Raw genomic sequence first — 20,114 nt, 5'->3', positions numbered from 1 at the left:
GAGTACATATATCATGCTGGTTGTGTGTCTGACATTTCCATGTGTCTATCCAGACTGTGCATCAAATATTAGTCACATGACAGTAATTACCAAATGTCCCTCCCCTAGTGCATCAGCTGCACTACTGCAACACTCCAGGATAACATAATTTATTTATTTATTTTATTTTCAGTTTGATTACCGGGGAAGTCCACTGGGCCACGAAGTACCCATTTTCAGTGGAGGCCCGGAGAGAAAAGCTCCAAAGGCAGTACAATCAAGGTTACATAATGCAAGAGATAATAATACAATGTCAAAAACAGTTAAGAAGATGTGAAATGCAGAGTATAGGCAGTACAATCATGGTTACATAATGCAAGTGATAAAAATACAATGTCCAAAGCAGTCAAGAAGCTGTGAAATGCAGAGTATACATAGAAGAGTTTTTTTTTTTTTGGCTTAGGTAATTACATATTTACAGTATTTACATATGTGTGAACTGGCATTGTGAAAAACATGGCGAATGCGGTGGACTAATGCAGAGTACTCACAGGTATTACAATGCCATACTAAATAGTTTTCATAGGTGAACTGAGGATGTGCATGTCTTTTCTGTTAAGCTTCACAGTCCTTCTGCACAGATATTATACTTACTTCAACTATTTTCCTCTTTTAACTTTTGTTTGGAAACTCCTTTGAAAATACTGTTACATCTTTATATGCAGCTAAGTAACAAAGCAACAATCACAGCTCAGTACTTATATATGTTACGCTACAAAAGTTGGATCTTACCTTGCTAGAGGTTAAGCAGGTGTTCTGTGTCAATGAATTGTTGATCTCTGTGACAATACTTTTGCTCCATCATTTCTTATGTAGCATGACAAGGATAAGTGATTTCCTTTGGACTTATATTGAGTTTACTCTGGTGTCTGGGCATGATGACTATGTAACGGAGGGCTTAACACAAACTTGTTTCTGAATATCTCAGTTTTTGCAAATTGCACACTGGTTAAACTTCATGCTAAGTTTCCTGCAATGTTGCAGACATGCCTTGACACCTGCAGGCAACGCTGAGCATTTGCAGTTCAGCTCATGTCACTAGGAAGATATCTGTAATTCCAGACAAAACATTGGGAGTGGAGTTACTGTAATATGTAGTTCACTGCTAGCATATACCCAGAAACTGAGCTGCCATGTTTCACACTTCAAATTGCTATGTTCCAGTGCTGTCATACATTACTTATTTTCAGCTTTTCTACTGGCTGTTACGCATATGAGGTGATTCTGCCCCCATCACTGCATGACAGTTGGCCCACATGAAAAAGTGTGTGACTGTGAATTTCAGTCATTTCTCTGTACAGCTTGTTAAAACTACCATTATGGCATCTAAAGAAGGCAATCTTTGTGACTTTAGAGCACAAAGGTGGTATGTTGAGGACAGTGAATTATTCCTCCAGCTACTCCACCAGATGTACAGGACAAGGCTCCTGGATGAGGTATATCAAGGTTCTCAGTATAAAGCAGAGGCTCAGAATAGCTTTGTCTGAGACCTGATCTGCCCACCAGAATATTTCATGTTGGCAATCAATGCAGTCACCATTATAGTGACTTAAAAAGATGTAATTCCAATAGTCTGAGTAAAGATGAGAGTGTACCCACCATGTATGTACTGCAGGTAATCCCTGGTTTACTTCCTCATACACTCCTATTTCTTTCTCATTGGCTCCCAGACAAATTGCAGAGAACATGTAACTGCACAGGAGGAGACTGGAGTACTTCAGAGCATGCTGAGGTGACTACATTTTTACAGGCAGTGTAAGTATATATGTTAATAATCTGGTCAGCTGCTACATCAGTAGTCAAGGTAGGTTTGGAATTATCACAGGGTTGCCATCTCATCAAGTGTCCAGAGTGGCACTTTATTTTTAAAAACTTATGATTTGACAGGACTAACATTAACTACAAGGACAGCAGTTAAATCTTTAGCATACAAACAATGTCAGTGTTGTAGAGTGTCAGTTGTTTATGATTTATCCTATTCCTATAAGGTGTTAAAGGTGCTAAAGCAATAGCTTAATGCAACTGCAACTGCAAAAGGAATGTTAGGAAGTATTTTTTACCATAATAGTTTGGGGCATTTGCTATTTTACCTGTTATTTTGCAAAGCTCATCTGTCCATATTGGGAGTATTCAGCATAAAGGACAGGTGTTTACCCTTGCTGTATACATTATTGGCATTTATGTTGCATGCTCGGTATTGAACAGAAGTACAATGAATGGTTGATGCTATACGTGTCTAAGAGTGCATGTTTCTGTGGACTTGTACATGTAGCTGAACATCTTAAGGCACTACTGTCATGTAGCTCAACATGTTAAGACATTGCTGTTGTAGCCCAACATGTTAAGGCACTGCCGTCATGTAGCTCAACATGTTAATGTACTGCTGTCCTAATCTTATGCTGCCAGTGGGTTCAGTTACTTCTTCCATGGACTATTTTGTCATTGTTGACGTTTGGCTTTTGTTGTTTTTTTGTTGTACTTTATAGTATTCAGATACTACATTTCATGAGTAATTATGTGGCAGCTACAGTCTTCATGTTATTGGTACTTTCACACATCTGCTTTTTATCCTGCCTGGACTAATGACATTGATGCAAGTTTAACTGCAAACTTCAGTCAGATTGTGCAGATGGCTCAACAGCTCGAACCTTTGACCTATGCGTTACATATGTTGATGGCTACAGGTTCCATTCCCATCCCTTGTTCATTTATTGTGGCATCACACACAGTTTCTAGTGGACCTTCAGTTGTCCTCCTGACTACAATGTCCACAACAATGTCATGTACACACTGGCATGAGCTGCATGTTGTCTCTTTAATTCTGCACTTTCTCACACCAATAGTGAGTGTTCACTCCAAGCTTTACTTAGAGAGCAGAAACAGCGCAACATGTAAATGCATTGTCTTTCAGTTTTCATTTGCTGATGGCTATAGGTTCAAGTCTCTTCTGCGTTGTGTACTGTCATGTGATTATTACTGTGGGGTGAGTGTTTCTTGTCCATTGTATTATAGTATGTAATACAGTCAGACCAAAGTTGTCTTTTAGCTACATTATTTTTACTGTATTTCTACTTGTCTCTCTCCCTCCCACAATCTTTCTTGATCTCCTTTCAGTTGTATACATTTTTTTATTTTGTTTCTCTCCATTTACTTTGCATTTAAATGCAGCATTGTAGCAGCGTCTAGATCAGCATCCCTTTCACTATCAAGGCCTGTCAGCCCACCAGCAGTGACAATTTCACCACTGCCACCATAGCTGCATTGTGCCCAGCTGATGCTGTTACCGCTACATCTCTGGTAACCTTTGCAGTGGCCACTGCCATCAGCCCTGCCATAGAATGTACTGGTATACAATCTGCAGGTAGCAGTGACAATGAAGGTGACATCTATGTCACCTGGTGACAGCTGGAAGAAATAGTTGGAGGACTTATGGACAGGTAACTGGATGTGGCTGCTTAGAGACCTTCCTCTGGCAAGTCATTGAATTGTGTTCTTGTTCTGCACTGGCTCTACTATCTGAGCCAAAGTTCAATGGTGAGGAAGCCCAGGGTTGCGACTAAGATCCCACCGGGTTGTGGCTGGCATGGACTTTAGCTGAGCTTCTCATCCTTTTTCCTATCCCCGTGTTCTTCTTAAATTTATGTCAGTGACCATCCCTGTTTATTGCACAATCCTCCCCCACCACCATTGTCTTTCTTCTGTGTGTGCAATGTCTTCTTCTCCATAGTCTTTCCCCTCCCTCATTGTGTCATTCTCTCTCCTCTCAGTTTTCTCTCTGTGCCCCTGCTACCTACCCTAATCCTCTTACTATCCTGTTAATTCCTTTACTACCTTCCCCAACTTAGATAGCAGTTATGCAGTACATATATGATTACCTGGACCTGGCTAAGGCCTTTGGCACTATTCCCCATGCAGGCATTATTTACAGACTTGTTAGTCAGATCTTTGGTCCAACACTTCTGGCCTCTGATAATGTAAATTTGCAGGCTACTGTAAACTTTGAGTAGCTGTCTGTTCACTGACTCTGGCTTGTATCTCATCAGACCAATTATTGAGTATAATCCACCTTTTGGCATGTATTTGTCTAAACATATCTCTCAATTTGAGCGAGCTCGGAGTCTCATAACTGAAATAAAACAATAGTCTTAATAATCTAATTATCAGTGCAGACTGGAAGCCCTCTCTCTCTGTACTCAGTTTCTTATAAACTCATCTATGGATCAAATCATGAAATTTCCAACTTTCTTGACCTCCTATTTCTTCACGGAAGTAATTGTACCTCAAATACCTGGTTAAGGGATCTAAACCTGACATGATAGATCAATATCCCAACATATCCCTCACTTCTGCAACAAACTTCTATTTTATATCAAGCAGGGTAGCATCCTTGCCACCTTCAAGGAACACCTAAGGTAAATGGATGGTCAGTCTCAAATTCTCCCCCTGGTCTATCTTGTCTTGCCCTCCTTGAGGATAGAGGAATTTTTTGACTAGGGTTTTTTGGTTAGGCTTGTAATGGTCTGTAAACTGATTGCCTAGTACTTACCTATAAACCTATAAAAAGAAAAAGACAAGCAATCACAAAAATAAGTCAAATAATTTGCAAAATTATTTGAAATAAGTAAATTAAAATGTCTGCTAAAGGCAGCCAAGAACAATGCAAGATTCTGCTTAATCAATTGTTATCATTCAGTTTGATGAGTGACCAGAAATGGGATCTATCCATAAATCAGAAAATAAATCTGCAAAGTTTTCAAGAATGGTTCACTGTACAGTGAATTATTCTGTAAGACACTATAATCTGTATTATATACCAACAGCTATAAAAATTGTAAATCAGCAAACTAAAGTAAATCTTTCCAATTTCTTTTCCAAACACCTTTATTTACTTATCACTTGTGACATACGCAAATGTAAATTCATTTAAAAGTAATCAAACTATATTAACATACCAAACATTATACTTCACATGTACTGCTATTTATACAATGGAAACTCGGCAAAGCCAAGAAACTTGCATGCTGATTGGCTAATCCACCCAGCGTGCACATTCTAAATTCAACATAAACTAAAAAAGTCCGGCAGCTAACATATTTCCAACCCTTCTGCGGAAATATGTTTGCAAAGTTATTTGGAAGGTGTGTGTCACTGAACTCTATTTTGTCAGTGTGAATTTAAGTGGAAATAGATCAGTAGTTAAAATATAATGCTGTCCAACTGACGAACAAGACAGCGGCACACAAAGCACTTTCCCCCATCAGTTAACTTTCTGCCGTGTGACTGGCAAATGAGATGCAGCACAGAATCAGTTTTTGCCCAAACAATAAACACCCTCAATATCTTAAATGTCCAGAAGTACTGTGCAAGAACTTAACAGCCAAGATGTGAGTAATGTGTACAACTGAAATTCAAATGAGGACACAAGTGGTGACGAAAACATATGCTGCCAGACAACATGCAGATGAAAGAAAGCGCAGAAGTTACGTATCCTCACAAAAACTTTGTAAGCGACACAGGTTGACAACTGCATTTTTAGGAGTTGTAAGTTTATGCACTCCAACTGACAAACTACACAGCAGCACACAACCACTATACCCACACCAGTTAACAGGTTCAATGTCTTACAAGTCCACCTTAAGTTGACTTCAGCAGCTGAGCAACACAGTTCTCAGTAACGTGTACAAATACAATCCATGCCAGTGGGCCAACTGCTGCAGGATACATACAAAACAAGGAAAGAGCCATATGAAAAAAAAATCACCACTTATGTTTTTTTTTTTTTCAAACCCCAAACATAAGGCTTTATAAATAAATTAACCACATACCCATAACATCTGCAGAAAAAAGGGCTCAGAAAAGAAACAAACATACAAATAATAAAAAGTACTGGACTATTTTATCTCATAAAACGTAGAAGAATAGAGACTAATGCAAACAAAAACCTAAACAACAACAGCACAAACATAATACAACACAAAACTAATACCATTGTATAATAGCAATAACCCACGGCTGGATGTGGGTAATGCTGGATTTACCTATGGTTGGCTTTGTTTGGTCACTCGGGCTTTGCCCTCGTGACCAAGCTACACCAACCATGGGTAAATCCAGCATTACCCACACCCAGCCGTGGGTTATTGCTATAACATCATATAACCTAAGCAGTATTACATAAATTATTCAATTCCTGCCTTTTTTTTTTCAACAAGACACATCTTTATTAAACCATCACTTACTACATAGGCAGTTTATATAAACGAAAACAAACCACACTGACACAATCCTAGTTGCAAGTATTTTACGTCACAAACCATACTGACACACCTCCAGTTACAAACATTATGTATCTCTTATAATCTATCCAATCTTTCTTACTTAAACATTACATAGCTCATTTAAGTTCTGCCGCCTTTTAAACTTCACTCCTCCCTTGTATGTATTGTTCCCACAATTCCCTATTTTTTCCTATGTAGTTTGCTCCTACCCTTTTCTAAAGATCTCAATTCCAGTTGTTTTATCTCTTATTACATTCACTACGTCTAGTATAGTTGGTTTGGATTTTGATTTCCATTTTCTAGTAATTGCTTTTTTGGCAGCCATCATGATTAGACACAGCAAAACCTTATCATGTCTAGGCAATTCCGATTCTGTATCATAGCTCAGAAAAATCATCTCCCTCATCAGACCGATCTGCCCACTCAGCATTTCCGACAGTGCATCATGTAGGGAGTCCCTAAAATCTGCGAATTCACCATACTCCCAGAAAATATGTTCCCAGTTACCTATTTCTTCCCCTTCACACCTCCAACATTTGCTGTCTGCCTGAGGAAATTTTCTCTGGAGTCTACTTGGGCTATAAAAATATCTATGTAAACATTTCCTGGCAAAAATCCTAAATCTTCTAGATTTTGTTGCATATTTGGGAGACATACATATATCCTCCCATTGTTTCTTTGTGAATTGCTTATCCAATCTCTCTTCCCAATTCTTTCTAACCTCCTCTGATTTATTCTTATAGTTATCATGCAATATTTTATATGCTCTACTAATTATTCCTTTTTAATGGCAGTTTCTGTTCTAGATTCTATTGAAAAGTCTACCAGTGCTGTCAGACAGCAGGAGATATGCTTACAGAAAGGAGTTGGTTCTTAAATATGTTTTGAGTGGCTGCAATGTTTTAGACAACAGGCATATTCTGCTGCTGTTTACCAGTCGGCACTGTCATCTATTAGTGCCTACCATCAGACGTGATCTTAACAGCACATAGGTGGTGCACCCCTTTAATCTTTGCTAAGATTGTGTATCTTGTGCTACAGTAGCTCTGAATCAGGGTGTCTTTTAACTGATATTGAAGCATAATCGTGTCCCTTCATGCACTACACAGAGGAATGTGATCGGGTCGCCAGTTGTAATATGTTTATTATGCGTTTCAGACATGGATGCCAAGAAATTTACCTCACGAGCGAATAAACTATGCAGCTATGTTAGGATACAGATGCTTGTAATAAGGTTGCTGATACCCCGACATGAAGCCCTTTCCTTTATTGAAAATGGAGTATATGTTTTGAATTTTGCAGAACAGTGCCCACTCTTTTCCCAGCAAATGTTATTATCATAGTAATACTTAATGTTATAAATGGCAGTTGTTTAAATACTTTTATTTATGTTAGGGTGTTAGACTAGCTCAGTTTTTGCAACATTTAGAGAAATGCTATCAAATATTTTCTGCTAAATTATAAGATTCTGTTGCCAAAATAAGCAGAATTCTGTGAACAATGGAGGCAGATGGTAACCCTTAAGTCTTGGCCATAACTATATGCATAACTTGTGCTGCAAAAGAGGGAAAATGAAAAGAAAAAGCAACTTACCTCATTTTCTGTTCTTGGTGGCACATTTTCTAAAAGGTCTATTCCGTTGACTACAACAGCCCTTTTCTGTTTCACAGGTGCTTTGAAAACAGCTTTTGAAGATTTCCTGTAACCTTCCTTCAGAGACATCAAGACAGGATCTGTAGAAAACACAGTTCAAAATATGAACAGCATGAAATATAATCTTCGCTTTTGAGATCTCATATATTTTTGTGGGGATATTGCCCTTTTTTCTTTAGACAGAAAGAAGGAAAGATGAGGAAGGGTGATAAGAAAATAAGGGAAGAAAAGTGGGTAGGCCAGTGTTTAGAAGCAGACAGACATGTACACACACACACACACACACACACACACACACACACACACACACACACAACAGCACATCAATAAGAGGAGTGGATGTTATACAAACAGAAGGCCTACATATGATGATGGGAAGGTTGGACAATGCACAGGCTGTGAAGGTGACATAACAGGAAAGGGATACACCCCACCCAGGGATAAGGTGAGGTATGACTAGCAGTATAATATTTAATGCCTCACCCCTGGGAGGACATTATTGTGATCCACCAACTGATAAATCGGGGTGGGCATTGGTATAGTCCATATCCTCATCTAGCAGCCCACTAGTCAGAGCCAGCTGGGTTACCAAATACACAGTCCACACTGGAAATATGGGGAGATTCCTCAAGGTTGGAGATATGCACTTGTTCCTATCTTTAAGGAAAAGGGAACTAAGACAAACTCAGAGTCATACAGACCCCATACATTTAATTTCTTGTGGAAAATACTGAAAAGATTATTTTGGACAAATTAGTGTCAGAATTAGAAAGGCTTGGACTCAAAACCATATATCATAATGTATATGTTGAAAATAGACATATAATTACCTGGAATATAATGTGTTATAGTAATATAATAATGGCTGTAAATGAAAAACTGTATTATGATGTAATTTTTATAGACAACTTCAGCATTTGATAGGGTCATACACAAAACACTGATCAGAAAATTAGAACAAGTAAATATTAATGTAATTCTGATAAGCTGGACAGTTGCATGGTTTACAAACAGGGTGTGTGACAAGTATCATACAGCAATGGATAGGTGAAATTCTATAGTCAGGATGTCTCACAAGGCTCTGTCCCAGGCCCATACTTGTTTAGGTTGTTATCTTTCAGATATGTCTTTTTCATCTGAGATGTTTTACAGTCTGTATTTAGATAGCTTTAAAATGTGTAAAATGATTACATTTGTTAAAGACAGAGCATGTCTGTAAAACAACTTGACTAAATTGATCATTAGGTCACAGAGAATAATATGCTGATAAATACATCAAAACTATGTATATATGATTTGACAGACATAGTCTGAAGGGTGAATAGCATTATACCCACCACACATAGTACTGACCCAACACATAGATCGATATATGCTGAGGTACTTAAAAACAACCTTTCTAAACCCCAAAGACCTGCAAGACATTCATTCTACAAAAAGAGTCCTCAGCAACTCCAAAAGCACTCCACCAAAACAAGACCAACATAACACAGACAGCCATAACCTTTGGACCATTTTAATAATAGGTGACTGCATTGTGAGATGTACAGATGACCTGTTCACCAGGCTGAATAAGGAGAAACTCACAATCACTCGTCTATCACAGGCAAGGGTCAGCCAAATCAGCCACACACTCATGTCATTAGACCACAAGTACTAATATGACTCAGTCATAGTCCATATGGGTGTAAATGACCTGAGACATACCTCCCTGGACTAAATGAAGAGAGACATTATGGAGCTTTTTAACTATGTGTCCTAGGCTGGTATACACCTAGCACTGAGCAACATTCTACCTTCACCAAATATGATGCCACAATATGAAAAAAGATGATTGACTTCAAAAATTGTCTTACTTTCTGGTGTCATTCCAAGGGGTTACAATATTTGTCAGCATGGGAGATATACTGAACAGACCACATTGCTTTGCCAAGGATGGTCTACACCTGTCTCCTGTAGAATTTTGAATATACACAGCATCAATGGGACCTGACAGTATTCCGGGTTACGTGAACTCCAAGAGGAGCTAAACCCACACATAAAAATGCTATTTAACCTTAGCCTTACTTCGGGATATGTACCTGAACACTGGCGTACAGCAACAGTGGTCCTACTCCACAAAGGGGGTGCCTCTACAGACCCTGGGAACTACCGCCCCATAAGCTTAACCAGCCTGGTCTGCAAAGCTATGGAAAGAATCATTATGGAACTCATAAATAGAGACATAGGGGACCTACAGACACTTGACCCCACCCAGTTCGGCTTTGTAAAGGGCAGATCCTGCCTTTTGAACCTGGTTGACTTTTTCAAAACAGTCAATAGAGCCATTGATGAGGGCAAAGCAGTCCATACAGCCTACCTGGACTTGGCTAAGGCCTTCGACACAATACCCCACTCAGGCATCATAGATAAGCTCAACAGCTTAAACGTAAACCCTTATGTCACTAGATGGGTTGCAAACTGGCTAAAGGACAGAACCCATAAAGTTAAAATCGCTGGAGCAATGTCAGACTCAAAACCAGTCACAAGTGGTGTCCCACAGGGATCTGTCCTGGGACCCCTCTTGTTCGGCATTTATTTCTCAGATGTTAAAGCAAACATGGGAGGGTTGTGGCTGACAAAGTTCGCAGATGACTGCAAACTAGGCACCATAGTCGATACACCAGTGGACACATACATCCTACAAAAAGGCCTCACAGAAACGGACAACTGGTGCCGGAGTCACAGCCTTAAACTAAATGCCAACAAATGTATAGTCATCCCCTTTGGGAAAAACAAAGTACCCACAAATTATCACATAGACAGCAACCCACTGAGTACAGAAAAAGTAATCAGAGACCTAGGGACCCAAGTCGACAGCGACCTCTCATTTGACACCCACGTTGCCAAAGTGGTTAGAAAAACATTCTACCTTGCACACCTCATCATGAAGGGATTCACATCCAGATCCAAGGATGTCATTGTACCCCTATACTCCTCCCTCATCAGACCCATGATTGAGTACAATGCCCCATTTGGTATGTACCTCACCCGGCATTTGCAACAGCTGGAGAGACCACAAAAGTACCTCACCAAGAGGATCAAGGGTCTCCAACATATGTCTTATTCTGCCAGACTAAAGAAACTTCAGCTCTATTCAGTAGCATACCGCCTGCTCAGAGGTGATCTCTGCCTGACATACAAGGCCATGTCCAATCAGGATCTGATGGACATGCTCCACCTCAAAAAATCCAAATCCATCAGGACCACGAGAGCTAAAGACTTAAACCTCAGCACAAGTATGAATAGGACATGCTGGAGGGATAGATTAATAACCCAGAGGCTTCCCATGCTTTGGAACAAGATCCCGGTTCGTATTACGCAGAGCCCCTCACTGACTCTCTTCAAGAGAAATCTTGATGAGTGGATGGGAGATCGTAAGTTTACCCCAGGGGTCACATCTGTGTCACTGCTAGACAGGGGCACAGTAAACTAATTCTATTATATAAGGGGACCTTCATTGTGTCACTACTAGACAGAGGCACAGTATTCTAAATTTATTCTGTACATTTTTGTACCATTTCATGGGGTGGCAAAAGCCACATCACTATGGCTAGGCTTACAAATGCCCCAGGGCAGATAGCCTAGTACTATACTATGAAACTATTGGCTAAAACATTGTCCTCACCTATAGTGCCCTTTTTATGTAATGTAAAAATGACAAACCTTGCAACATAGCAAAACAAAACCAAACAGAACCTAAAGGCATTACTGCTCAATGTCAGGAGCCTAAACATGAAACTCCACTCCCTCCAGGCTCTCGTCGCCTTGGAGAATATGAACATCTGTGCAGTTACTAAGATATGGTTTAAAGCCACGAAGAACACCCTGGCAGTGCAAGGTTACAATGCCTTCTATTCTATTCATTCAGGCCAGCTACTGAACAGGCAGGGACCAAAGATGGATGTGTCTTTGTCTATATCAACAATAAACTCACCCCTAGACTAGTCAAACAGGATAATGCACCTGACCTTCTCCATGTCCAGATTTCCATAGGCAAAGTCCCATATCATATCCTTGAAAGCTATAGGTCACACTCTATGACCCAAGAAACCCATAACTCATACTTGGACTTACTTGAAGCCATCATTATTCAATGTAATACCATATTTGTGGGAGACTTCCACTATCCCACTATAGACTGGGATACTTGCATGACCTCAGACTTGTAGGCCCAGAGATTCTTGGACATTGTAAGCAAAAACATCATAAACCAGACAGGTTTTCAAGCATACTTGGACCTGATACTGACAAACATGGGAGAACTCTGTACCCTCTAGTGTAGTGTCCTTTCTGGTAAGGTCAGACCACAAAGCTATCTCCTTCATAATAATGATCATTCCTGTGGCCCTGGCTAACTCCATAACATTTAGGAACTATTCTAAGCCAAACTTTCTAAGTGATAGCCTGTCAAAATTTCAAGCCCCCCCCAAACCCTGAGAACACAGTTGCCTATGCAGAATTCTTCACAGAAACCCTGTACAATCGTGTCAATAAATGCACAGAGATGATGTTCCTACCAGAAATAAGCACAGAACTAACTCAAAAAACAAACCACCATGGTGAAATCCAAACATAACATGTTGTACAACAAAAGAAGAAAACATTGTAGCCAAAATTAGGAAGTGCTATGCCCAACACGATGCAAACACTCTCATCAATCTAAACAAACAACTAAAAGGGCAAATCAAGTCTAAATATCTTTTTTGATCACTTTTTTTTTTTTTATCATTTTTACTGATTTTTGTATACTTATTTGAACTACTTTCATTTACGATGTTTCAACTATGTTTACCAACCTTGTTGCTGTATTTTAAGTAATGATCTAACTATTAATGTTGGAGCTTTTCTCCCCGGGCCTCTACTGAAAATGGAAATATATCCAGCTAGACTAGCCCGGTCAACAAATGTAAAATAAATGTAAAATAAATAAATAAATACTAAAGACACATTTGATATAAAGATAGCCTTGAGGCAAGATGGAGGAGTTGCTTGATTTAATAGAGATGGATAGACATACTAAGGTCAATGAAAGAAAATAGACAGCAGAAGGTCAATAAAACCCCAAATGTAAGAAGTTTGATAAAACAAATGAACGCAGTAATCTAGACTACTGACAGAAAGTCGTGTGGTGTAACAGAAGTAAATAGTATATATTACTGTTCAGCTACATTAATAACAGATAACATCTTACCACAAAAACACAGGCCAATAAGGGAAAGGAAGGGGAGAAATCAAATGCCATCATGGAAATATTGAATAGAGAAAATTATAAAGCAATTAAGACAGGAAGTGTCACTGTTAGAAGAGTACAGAAGAGGGAACAGATCAACGAAAACTGTTAGAAAGTTATATGTGATAAAAGCAATGTGCAGTATCAGAAAAGACCAGGATAGTACACTATTGCAAATTATAAACTAAAGATATCAGCACAGGCAGAAAAACTTAGAAGATATGCAGATAAATATAAAGGAAAAGTACAAAATAAACAATTCATCGATAGCCTAAAAACTTTTACAGAGAATTGGGAAACAAGTCAAAAAGAATAGAAATATCACCAAAAAAGAAAAAAATGGACACATTTTGGAGAAATATTTATAACAATCCTGAGAAACATCACAAAGATGCTGAATGGACAGAAGAAGTAAAATAAACAGAAAGAAGTTAAAATGTACAGGATATGAAATGGGATGAAGTAACAGCTACAGAAATTAAAACAAAATTAGAAAAAGCTCTTCATTGGAAAACCCTAGGAATAGAAGCAGTACCTAACTTCTGACTAAAAGTATTAACACATTTACATGAAGATTTAGCCCTGAGTAAGAAATATTTATATGCACATCCCGAACAGACATCAATCTGGTTAACAACAGGAAAGACAATACTCCTCCTTAAGAGTGAACCTTCAAGCTATCCTAAAAGCTATAGACCAATAACATACCTTCTGATGATGTATACATTATATACTGGAATTGATACTGATAGAGTTTATAGTAATTTAGAAGAAAACTCAATTGTGGTAATAGAACAAAAGGGTAATAAAAAAGTCATACGGAACAAAGGATCGGTTGTTGTTAAATAAAGTGATAATGGAAAATTGTAAAAAGGTGAAAAAAATCTAAGTATGGTATTGATGACTAAAAAAAAAAAACTTTTGAGAGCGTCACACATTTGTCACATAACGGAGTGCTTACAGATGTATACAATGCACACTACATTGATCAATTACATTACAGTGACCATGAAACAGTGGTAAACACTGTGCAGTTAAGTTATGATAAATGGCAAATTATTATCCCAAGGATAAAATATTCAAAGGGGAATATTACAGGGTGATTCTTTGTCAACATTGTTCTTTTGTCCTGCCCTTAACCCATTAAGTAGTCTACTTAACAGATTTGGTCATGGTTACAATTTGACTCCCAGAAAACAAAAAAGCAAAGAGATTTCTCATCTTCTTTTTGCAAATGATTTATAACTGTACAGTTCATCAGGTGAGGAATTGAAAGCACAAATGCAAGTGGTCAAAACTTTATCAGATGATAAAAGAACGTCATTTGGTCTTGATAAATGTGCCAAAGCAACCTTTAAAGCAGGAAAGCTGCAGCACCAAGAAAATATCAATTTGGGACAAGAATGTGATATAAAAGAACTTGAGCAGGAGGGTGTACACAATTATTTGGGAAATGATGAAGGATTGATGATAAAACCTGCACAAATGCAAACACAACTTAGTAAGGAATGTTTTAGAAGGCTAAAGTTAATACCAAAAACAGCCCTGACATCTAGGAACAAAGTCCAAACTAGAAACCAATTTGCCCTTCCTGTTTCAACTTACAGTTTTGGGGTGATTGAGTGTTCCTAAAAGGTATTGAATCAGTTGGACAGGAAAACAAGAAAAATGATTTAGAAAAAAATCAGTGTATACCAAGAGTATATACTCCCTGTTCTGAAGGAGGTATGAGCCTCCTCAAAATTAATTATGGGTATAGATATGCAATCATAGGACTGCATGCATATCTGCTGACTTCACAAGATACAAACATAGTGAAAGTTTTAAAACATAAGGAGAACAAATCTAAGGAAACTTCCCTGCTTAGTTTAGGAGATACACATCAGTGTCAAGCAGGAATGGAAATTAAACCAGAAGTAGACAATAATCAGGCGGCAACTAAATGTTCCAAAAAAAAAAAAAAAAGAAAAAAGAATATAAGGTGAAGGATCAGATGAGAAGGCAAGAAATGTGGAAAAGGCATAAATATAGTTGCAAGTACTGAAAGCTCCTAGAACAACCTCATGTCAATCAGGATCTGATACAGGAATGGTTAAGTAGAGGAGACTTTAAACCAAAAGATGAAAGGTTAATATTGGCGGCTTAGGATAGTGGACTATGTACACATTGATTTACAAAGTCCATTTGAACAGATATAGTACTGTGATAAAACCAGATATAGTACTTCATGAAAAGAAGACAAAACAGTGTCTTAAGTACAGACAGATGCAAAGTCATAAAATACCAGGATATGCAGGCAGAAACGAGGGCACTGTGGAAGAAGGATACATAGTTCCAATAGTAGTAGGATCAATGAGGAGTCCTATTTAGATATGGTACTTATACATGTAGCTCTGTATGAATTGCAGGAGTCAGTTCTGGGCACATTGCGAGTGCTGCAAAGAGCACTTTTGGCTAACATCGAAGACTGAAACTATACTAATTTCATGAACTTTGACTTGGGTATGGGGTCAGTTCCTGTCGTGGTAATAGAAACCCAAAGGAATTGGACAAATTAAACAGAGATTATATAGGAATGAGAGATGTACAAACTGGTTCTCTGAGACAATAGCTGATGCATGGAACTGACTACCAAATTATATTAAAGCAAGCACTAGTTTAGATATTTTTAAGAACAACTTGGTCACTTATTATGGGAATCACTGTAGGTTAGAAGGGCATTACTGCCTGTGCCTGAAATATTTGTGTATATGTAGGTATGTTGGCAAGTCGGTATCTATATATGTATGTAGCTATGTTTTTATGTATGTTTGTATGTAGGTAAGGTTATATGTATCCTATTTCTCAACCTCTTAACTCAAGACATCTTGTCAAAGACTAAAATAATGGAGGGACAATGTCCCCAAAATAGTGACAGATTTTAAATATTACTCTTATAAATTTGAAAAGTTGCTAGAATAAGAGGATTTATGTTAGAGTGAATTTTCTGAAGGATATGAAGTGTGAAACTAAAATATATGTCATTATTTAGTGACTTCAATCATCAGTGATTTTTTGTGAGAAAACAAATTTTATGAAGAACAGACTAAAAATCAGAGGCAAAAATCTGGACAGTTTGTGAAAATCTTAACTGTTGAGAGGTATATGTACGTATGGGTCTATATTACTTACTCAAAGGTACAAAATCTCGAGTACCCTTTCATCAACACATAAGTGTCGAATGTCCTCTTCAGCGAACGGCCACATCATCGATTTCTTTCCAAGGGAAAGAAATCGGTAGGTCAATAACTCATGAAACAATTTAACAAACACTATGAAGTGGGGGGCTGTGGCCCCCACACTCTCCCTAACTAAATATACTAACTCCGAGATTGCACTACAATGGGGAAAAGGGCAGAAGTCAAACAACAGACAACCAATTTCTTTCCCTTGGAAAGAAATCAATGATGTGGCCATTCGTTGAAGAGGATGTTTGACACTTATGAGTTAATGAAAGGGTACTCGAGATTTTGTACCTTCGAGTAAGTAATATAGACCCGTATGTACATATGTATGTATGTTTGTATGTATGTAAATATGCGCCAGATCAGGCGATGGGGCTGGTCTACCTGCTGTGAGATTTTGGAAATCTCCTCTGGTAAGGCACTCTCAGCCTTGTCACCATCCCCAGCTACTATAATCGATCTATTTGCTGAGCATACTTGTCAGCTGGATCTGCAGAGAGTAGATCTAGTGTGACATTTGTCATAAGTTTACTATCTGCATTTATAACATGCAAACACTGGTCACAGACACTCCAATAAGTGTAACGGCACCTCTAATTCAGCTTACGAATCCAAACCCGGATGAAGAACCAGCTGACAAAAAGAATAGTTCAGCAAATATTCCAAAGACAGATGAAACATCAACTGACATAACAAACTCCCACAGAATGGCAGCACGACATTTGTGTAGTAGTTTTAAAAATAGTTTATTCCATCAAACAAACGGAAAAAAATTCCAAACAACCAAAACATAACAAAAGGTTAAGCGCTTTCACCCATGCAATTGGTGGGCTTCTTCAGAATATCCAACAGAATATCCCAGCAGTATACACTATATAATCATGTTGCCTGTGTTCACAGGTGCCTATACATCCAGATGGTAAGGTAGACAGCAGCGGCTAGACATTAAAAGCCCTGCTGAAACTGTCATCTTGCTACAGGCATTCAGGACCCACGGGGAGTGCCTGTTAGGGACAGGGGATTCTGACCAACCTTTATAGGCTGAGGTGTGGTGACACTTTTCCATGACATCAGTGTTGTTGGTGATCAGAATCACATGTTGTAGCAGTCCCTTAAGCACGACTGACTTACTTCAGTGTGCCAAGATAAAGGCATTTTATATTGCAGTTGAGGAATCAGCTACACTGCAGACAAGGTTCACATGGAAGCAGCAGGTTAACATCACAGAAGGAGTTTCTAGAATCCCTGCATTGGTACAGTGGCACCATGATCATCCTTGGAAGACTGGACCATGCCATGAGGCTAGACTAACCCCCTACACATTTTTAAACTGAACTCTGTCCTATTTTACATAAAAAATAACCACTTCATAATTAAATAAGAATTTATTCTACTGTTGCATGGAAAAATGGATATCTGCTGCAGTGAACATGTAAAATATAGATTAGTATGGCTTTAATAATCAAACATAACCTTTTAATCAACATGTCTTACTTCACAGCTGTTACTGCATGAGAACAGATATGTAGCTGGTAAGTAAATTATAAAACAATTAAACCAAATGATGACCCAAAAACTGGAACCACACAGAAGTAAGTTAATTTAGCACTTTCGTCTTGACAATGCAAAAGACTTCATCAGAATAAAACATTAAATTAGTAGCCATCTTATATATACATAGAAAAACATCTGACTGGGTATTCCATTAACACTCACACCATATTTAAAGACACAGTAAGTATCAAAAACAAATACATTTACAATAATAAAAGGAAGACCTATTAAGTTTCACATCAAATTATACTTGAAACATTTGTGTCTGTAGTACATTAAAAAAAACCTCTTTTTTGTGAATCCATAATATTACCATTCTGAACTAGCTCTTAGTCGTAGAACACTCTGAATAGAGCATTGGTCATTCAGACCAGGGGGCATGACAGCATTTAATCTCAGCTGCCACCGTAACTCCTTTAATTCCAGTAATTCATTGTATGAACATCTTCTTTGCCCCAAGTCTACATGGTCGATAACTATAAATTTAAACACACGCTGTGGAAATACTAATAGATGTTTGGCCAAAGCATTATTCCTATCCAACTTTTTTATACTATACATATGTTGATAAATTCTTATACGAACCTGTTTTATGGTTTTTCCTACATAATATGCAGGACATTCTTGGCATAATGCTATGTATATTACCCCATTTGACTTACAATTGTATTTCTTTTTTAAATGAATGACCCCATAGTTATATATGCTCACTGAGTCACTTTCTAAAATGTGCTGACATTGAGTACCTGACCTACATTTTGTCATTTTACCACCAAGACCTCTGGGTCCCTCGCTTTCCACCATATTCTTAATACAAATATCGTTCTGATATATGATATTTGGTCTTTCCCCCACCACTTTTATGAACTGGGGATCCATGGTAAATATAACCCAATTCTTTTCAATAATATGCCTGATATCATAGAATTCCCTGTTAAAAGTCAAGACCAATGCTCTACTAAAATTTTTGTTGGTGTCTATAGATTGAACCTGATGCAGGTTATTCAACCCTATACCCACTAAAGATGTGAAACACCCCGTGATCTATTTTGTATTACTTCATCAAAATTATCCATGAGGAAACCCACTGGGTATCCCCTTTTCAAGAGCATATCCTTTAATACTCCACATTGCACCAAAAATTCTTTTGTGGCTGAAACCATTCTTGCTAAATCGACACATTGTGCCTTAACTAAGGATTTTTTCTGGTGAAAAGAGTGGAGGCTAGAATAGTGTAGCAGAGTATTTGAGTAAGTAGGTTTCCTATAAATGCTCGAGGAAAACTCACACCTCAACCTATTCTTGGACAACTTAATGTCCAAGTTGTGGATTTCTTCCTCAGATACATTCATGGTAAATTTCAAGAATGTAGGGGTGGTGTGCAAATATTCAAAAAAAATCATCAAGCCTGTCTCTCGTATCTGTCTAAAAAATGACTATGTCATCCAAAAAGCATGGAAAATATGACCAGACATCAGAAAAAACACTATTTAAAACATAGTTCAACTCCCAATAAGCCAAAACAATGTTGGCAAAGAAGGGGGCACATGCTGCCCCCATGGGAACTTCTGCCTTCTGCCTAAACAGTTGTCTTTCAAATATTATAAAATTGTTTTCTTGAACTATTTCCATTAAAGTAGCAAGAGTGGAAATCTTACTATGTGTAAAATCAGTATATTTGCTCAAAAATTCAAAAAAACATTCCATAACCACATCATGGGGAATTATGTAAAAAAAGACTGACTACATTGATAGCAACAAAAATAAGGTCCTCCTTGTATAAATTCTGATTGATCTTGCCCAAAAAAATCCCAAGAATCCTTAATGTGGGCTGGATGTTTAGAAAGCAAGTGCTTAGTGTGCTTATCACTATATTGAGCTATATAAAATGTCTTTGAAGCCCTGACATCTACCACTGGCCTAAGTGGAGGGTCGATTAAGTCCTTGTGTATTTTTGGAATTCCAAAAACAGTAGGAGTTTTAGGACAAGTCACTTTTAAATACTCCACTTCTGTGGTAGTAATCTGGTCATTCAATGCCAAGACTTCTAGTACTAAATCCACTTTATGAGAAGCTATATTCATTTGATTTACACTG

General features: G+C 38.0%; 1 protein-coding gene across 4 annotated transcripts in view; it reads right to left on the bottom strand.

Moving 5' to 3' along the window:
- The window catches only part of CORO2B (coronin 2B), a 1,242,233-nt gene that overhangs the window by 69,916 nt on the left and 1,152,203 nt on the right, over positions 1-20,114 (bottom strand). For all 4 annotated transcript variants that reach the window (XM_044077673.1, XM_044077669.1, XM_044077671.1 and 1 more), the window contains exon 12: positions 7,908-8,047. In XM_044077673.1, the coding sequence (XP_043933608.1) occupies positions 7,908-8,047 (140 nt within the window). The remainder of the gene's footprint in view (positions 1-7,907; positions 8,048-20,114) is intronic.

This window comes from Protopterus annectens, chromosome 7.part0 (genome assembly GCF_019279795.1).
Source record: "Protopterus annectens isolate FY-2018-M chromosome 7.part0, PAN1.0, whole genome shotgun sequence".
NCBI lineage: Eukaryota > Metazoa > Chordata > Ceratodontiformes > Protopteridae > Protopterus > Protopterus annectens.
The sequence above is the reverse complement of the archived record's forward strand: the minus strand, read 5'-3'. Positions and strand labels throughout refer to the sequence as shown.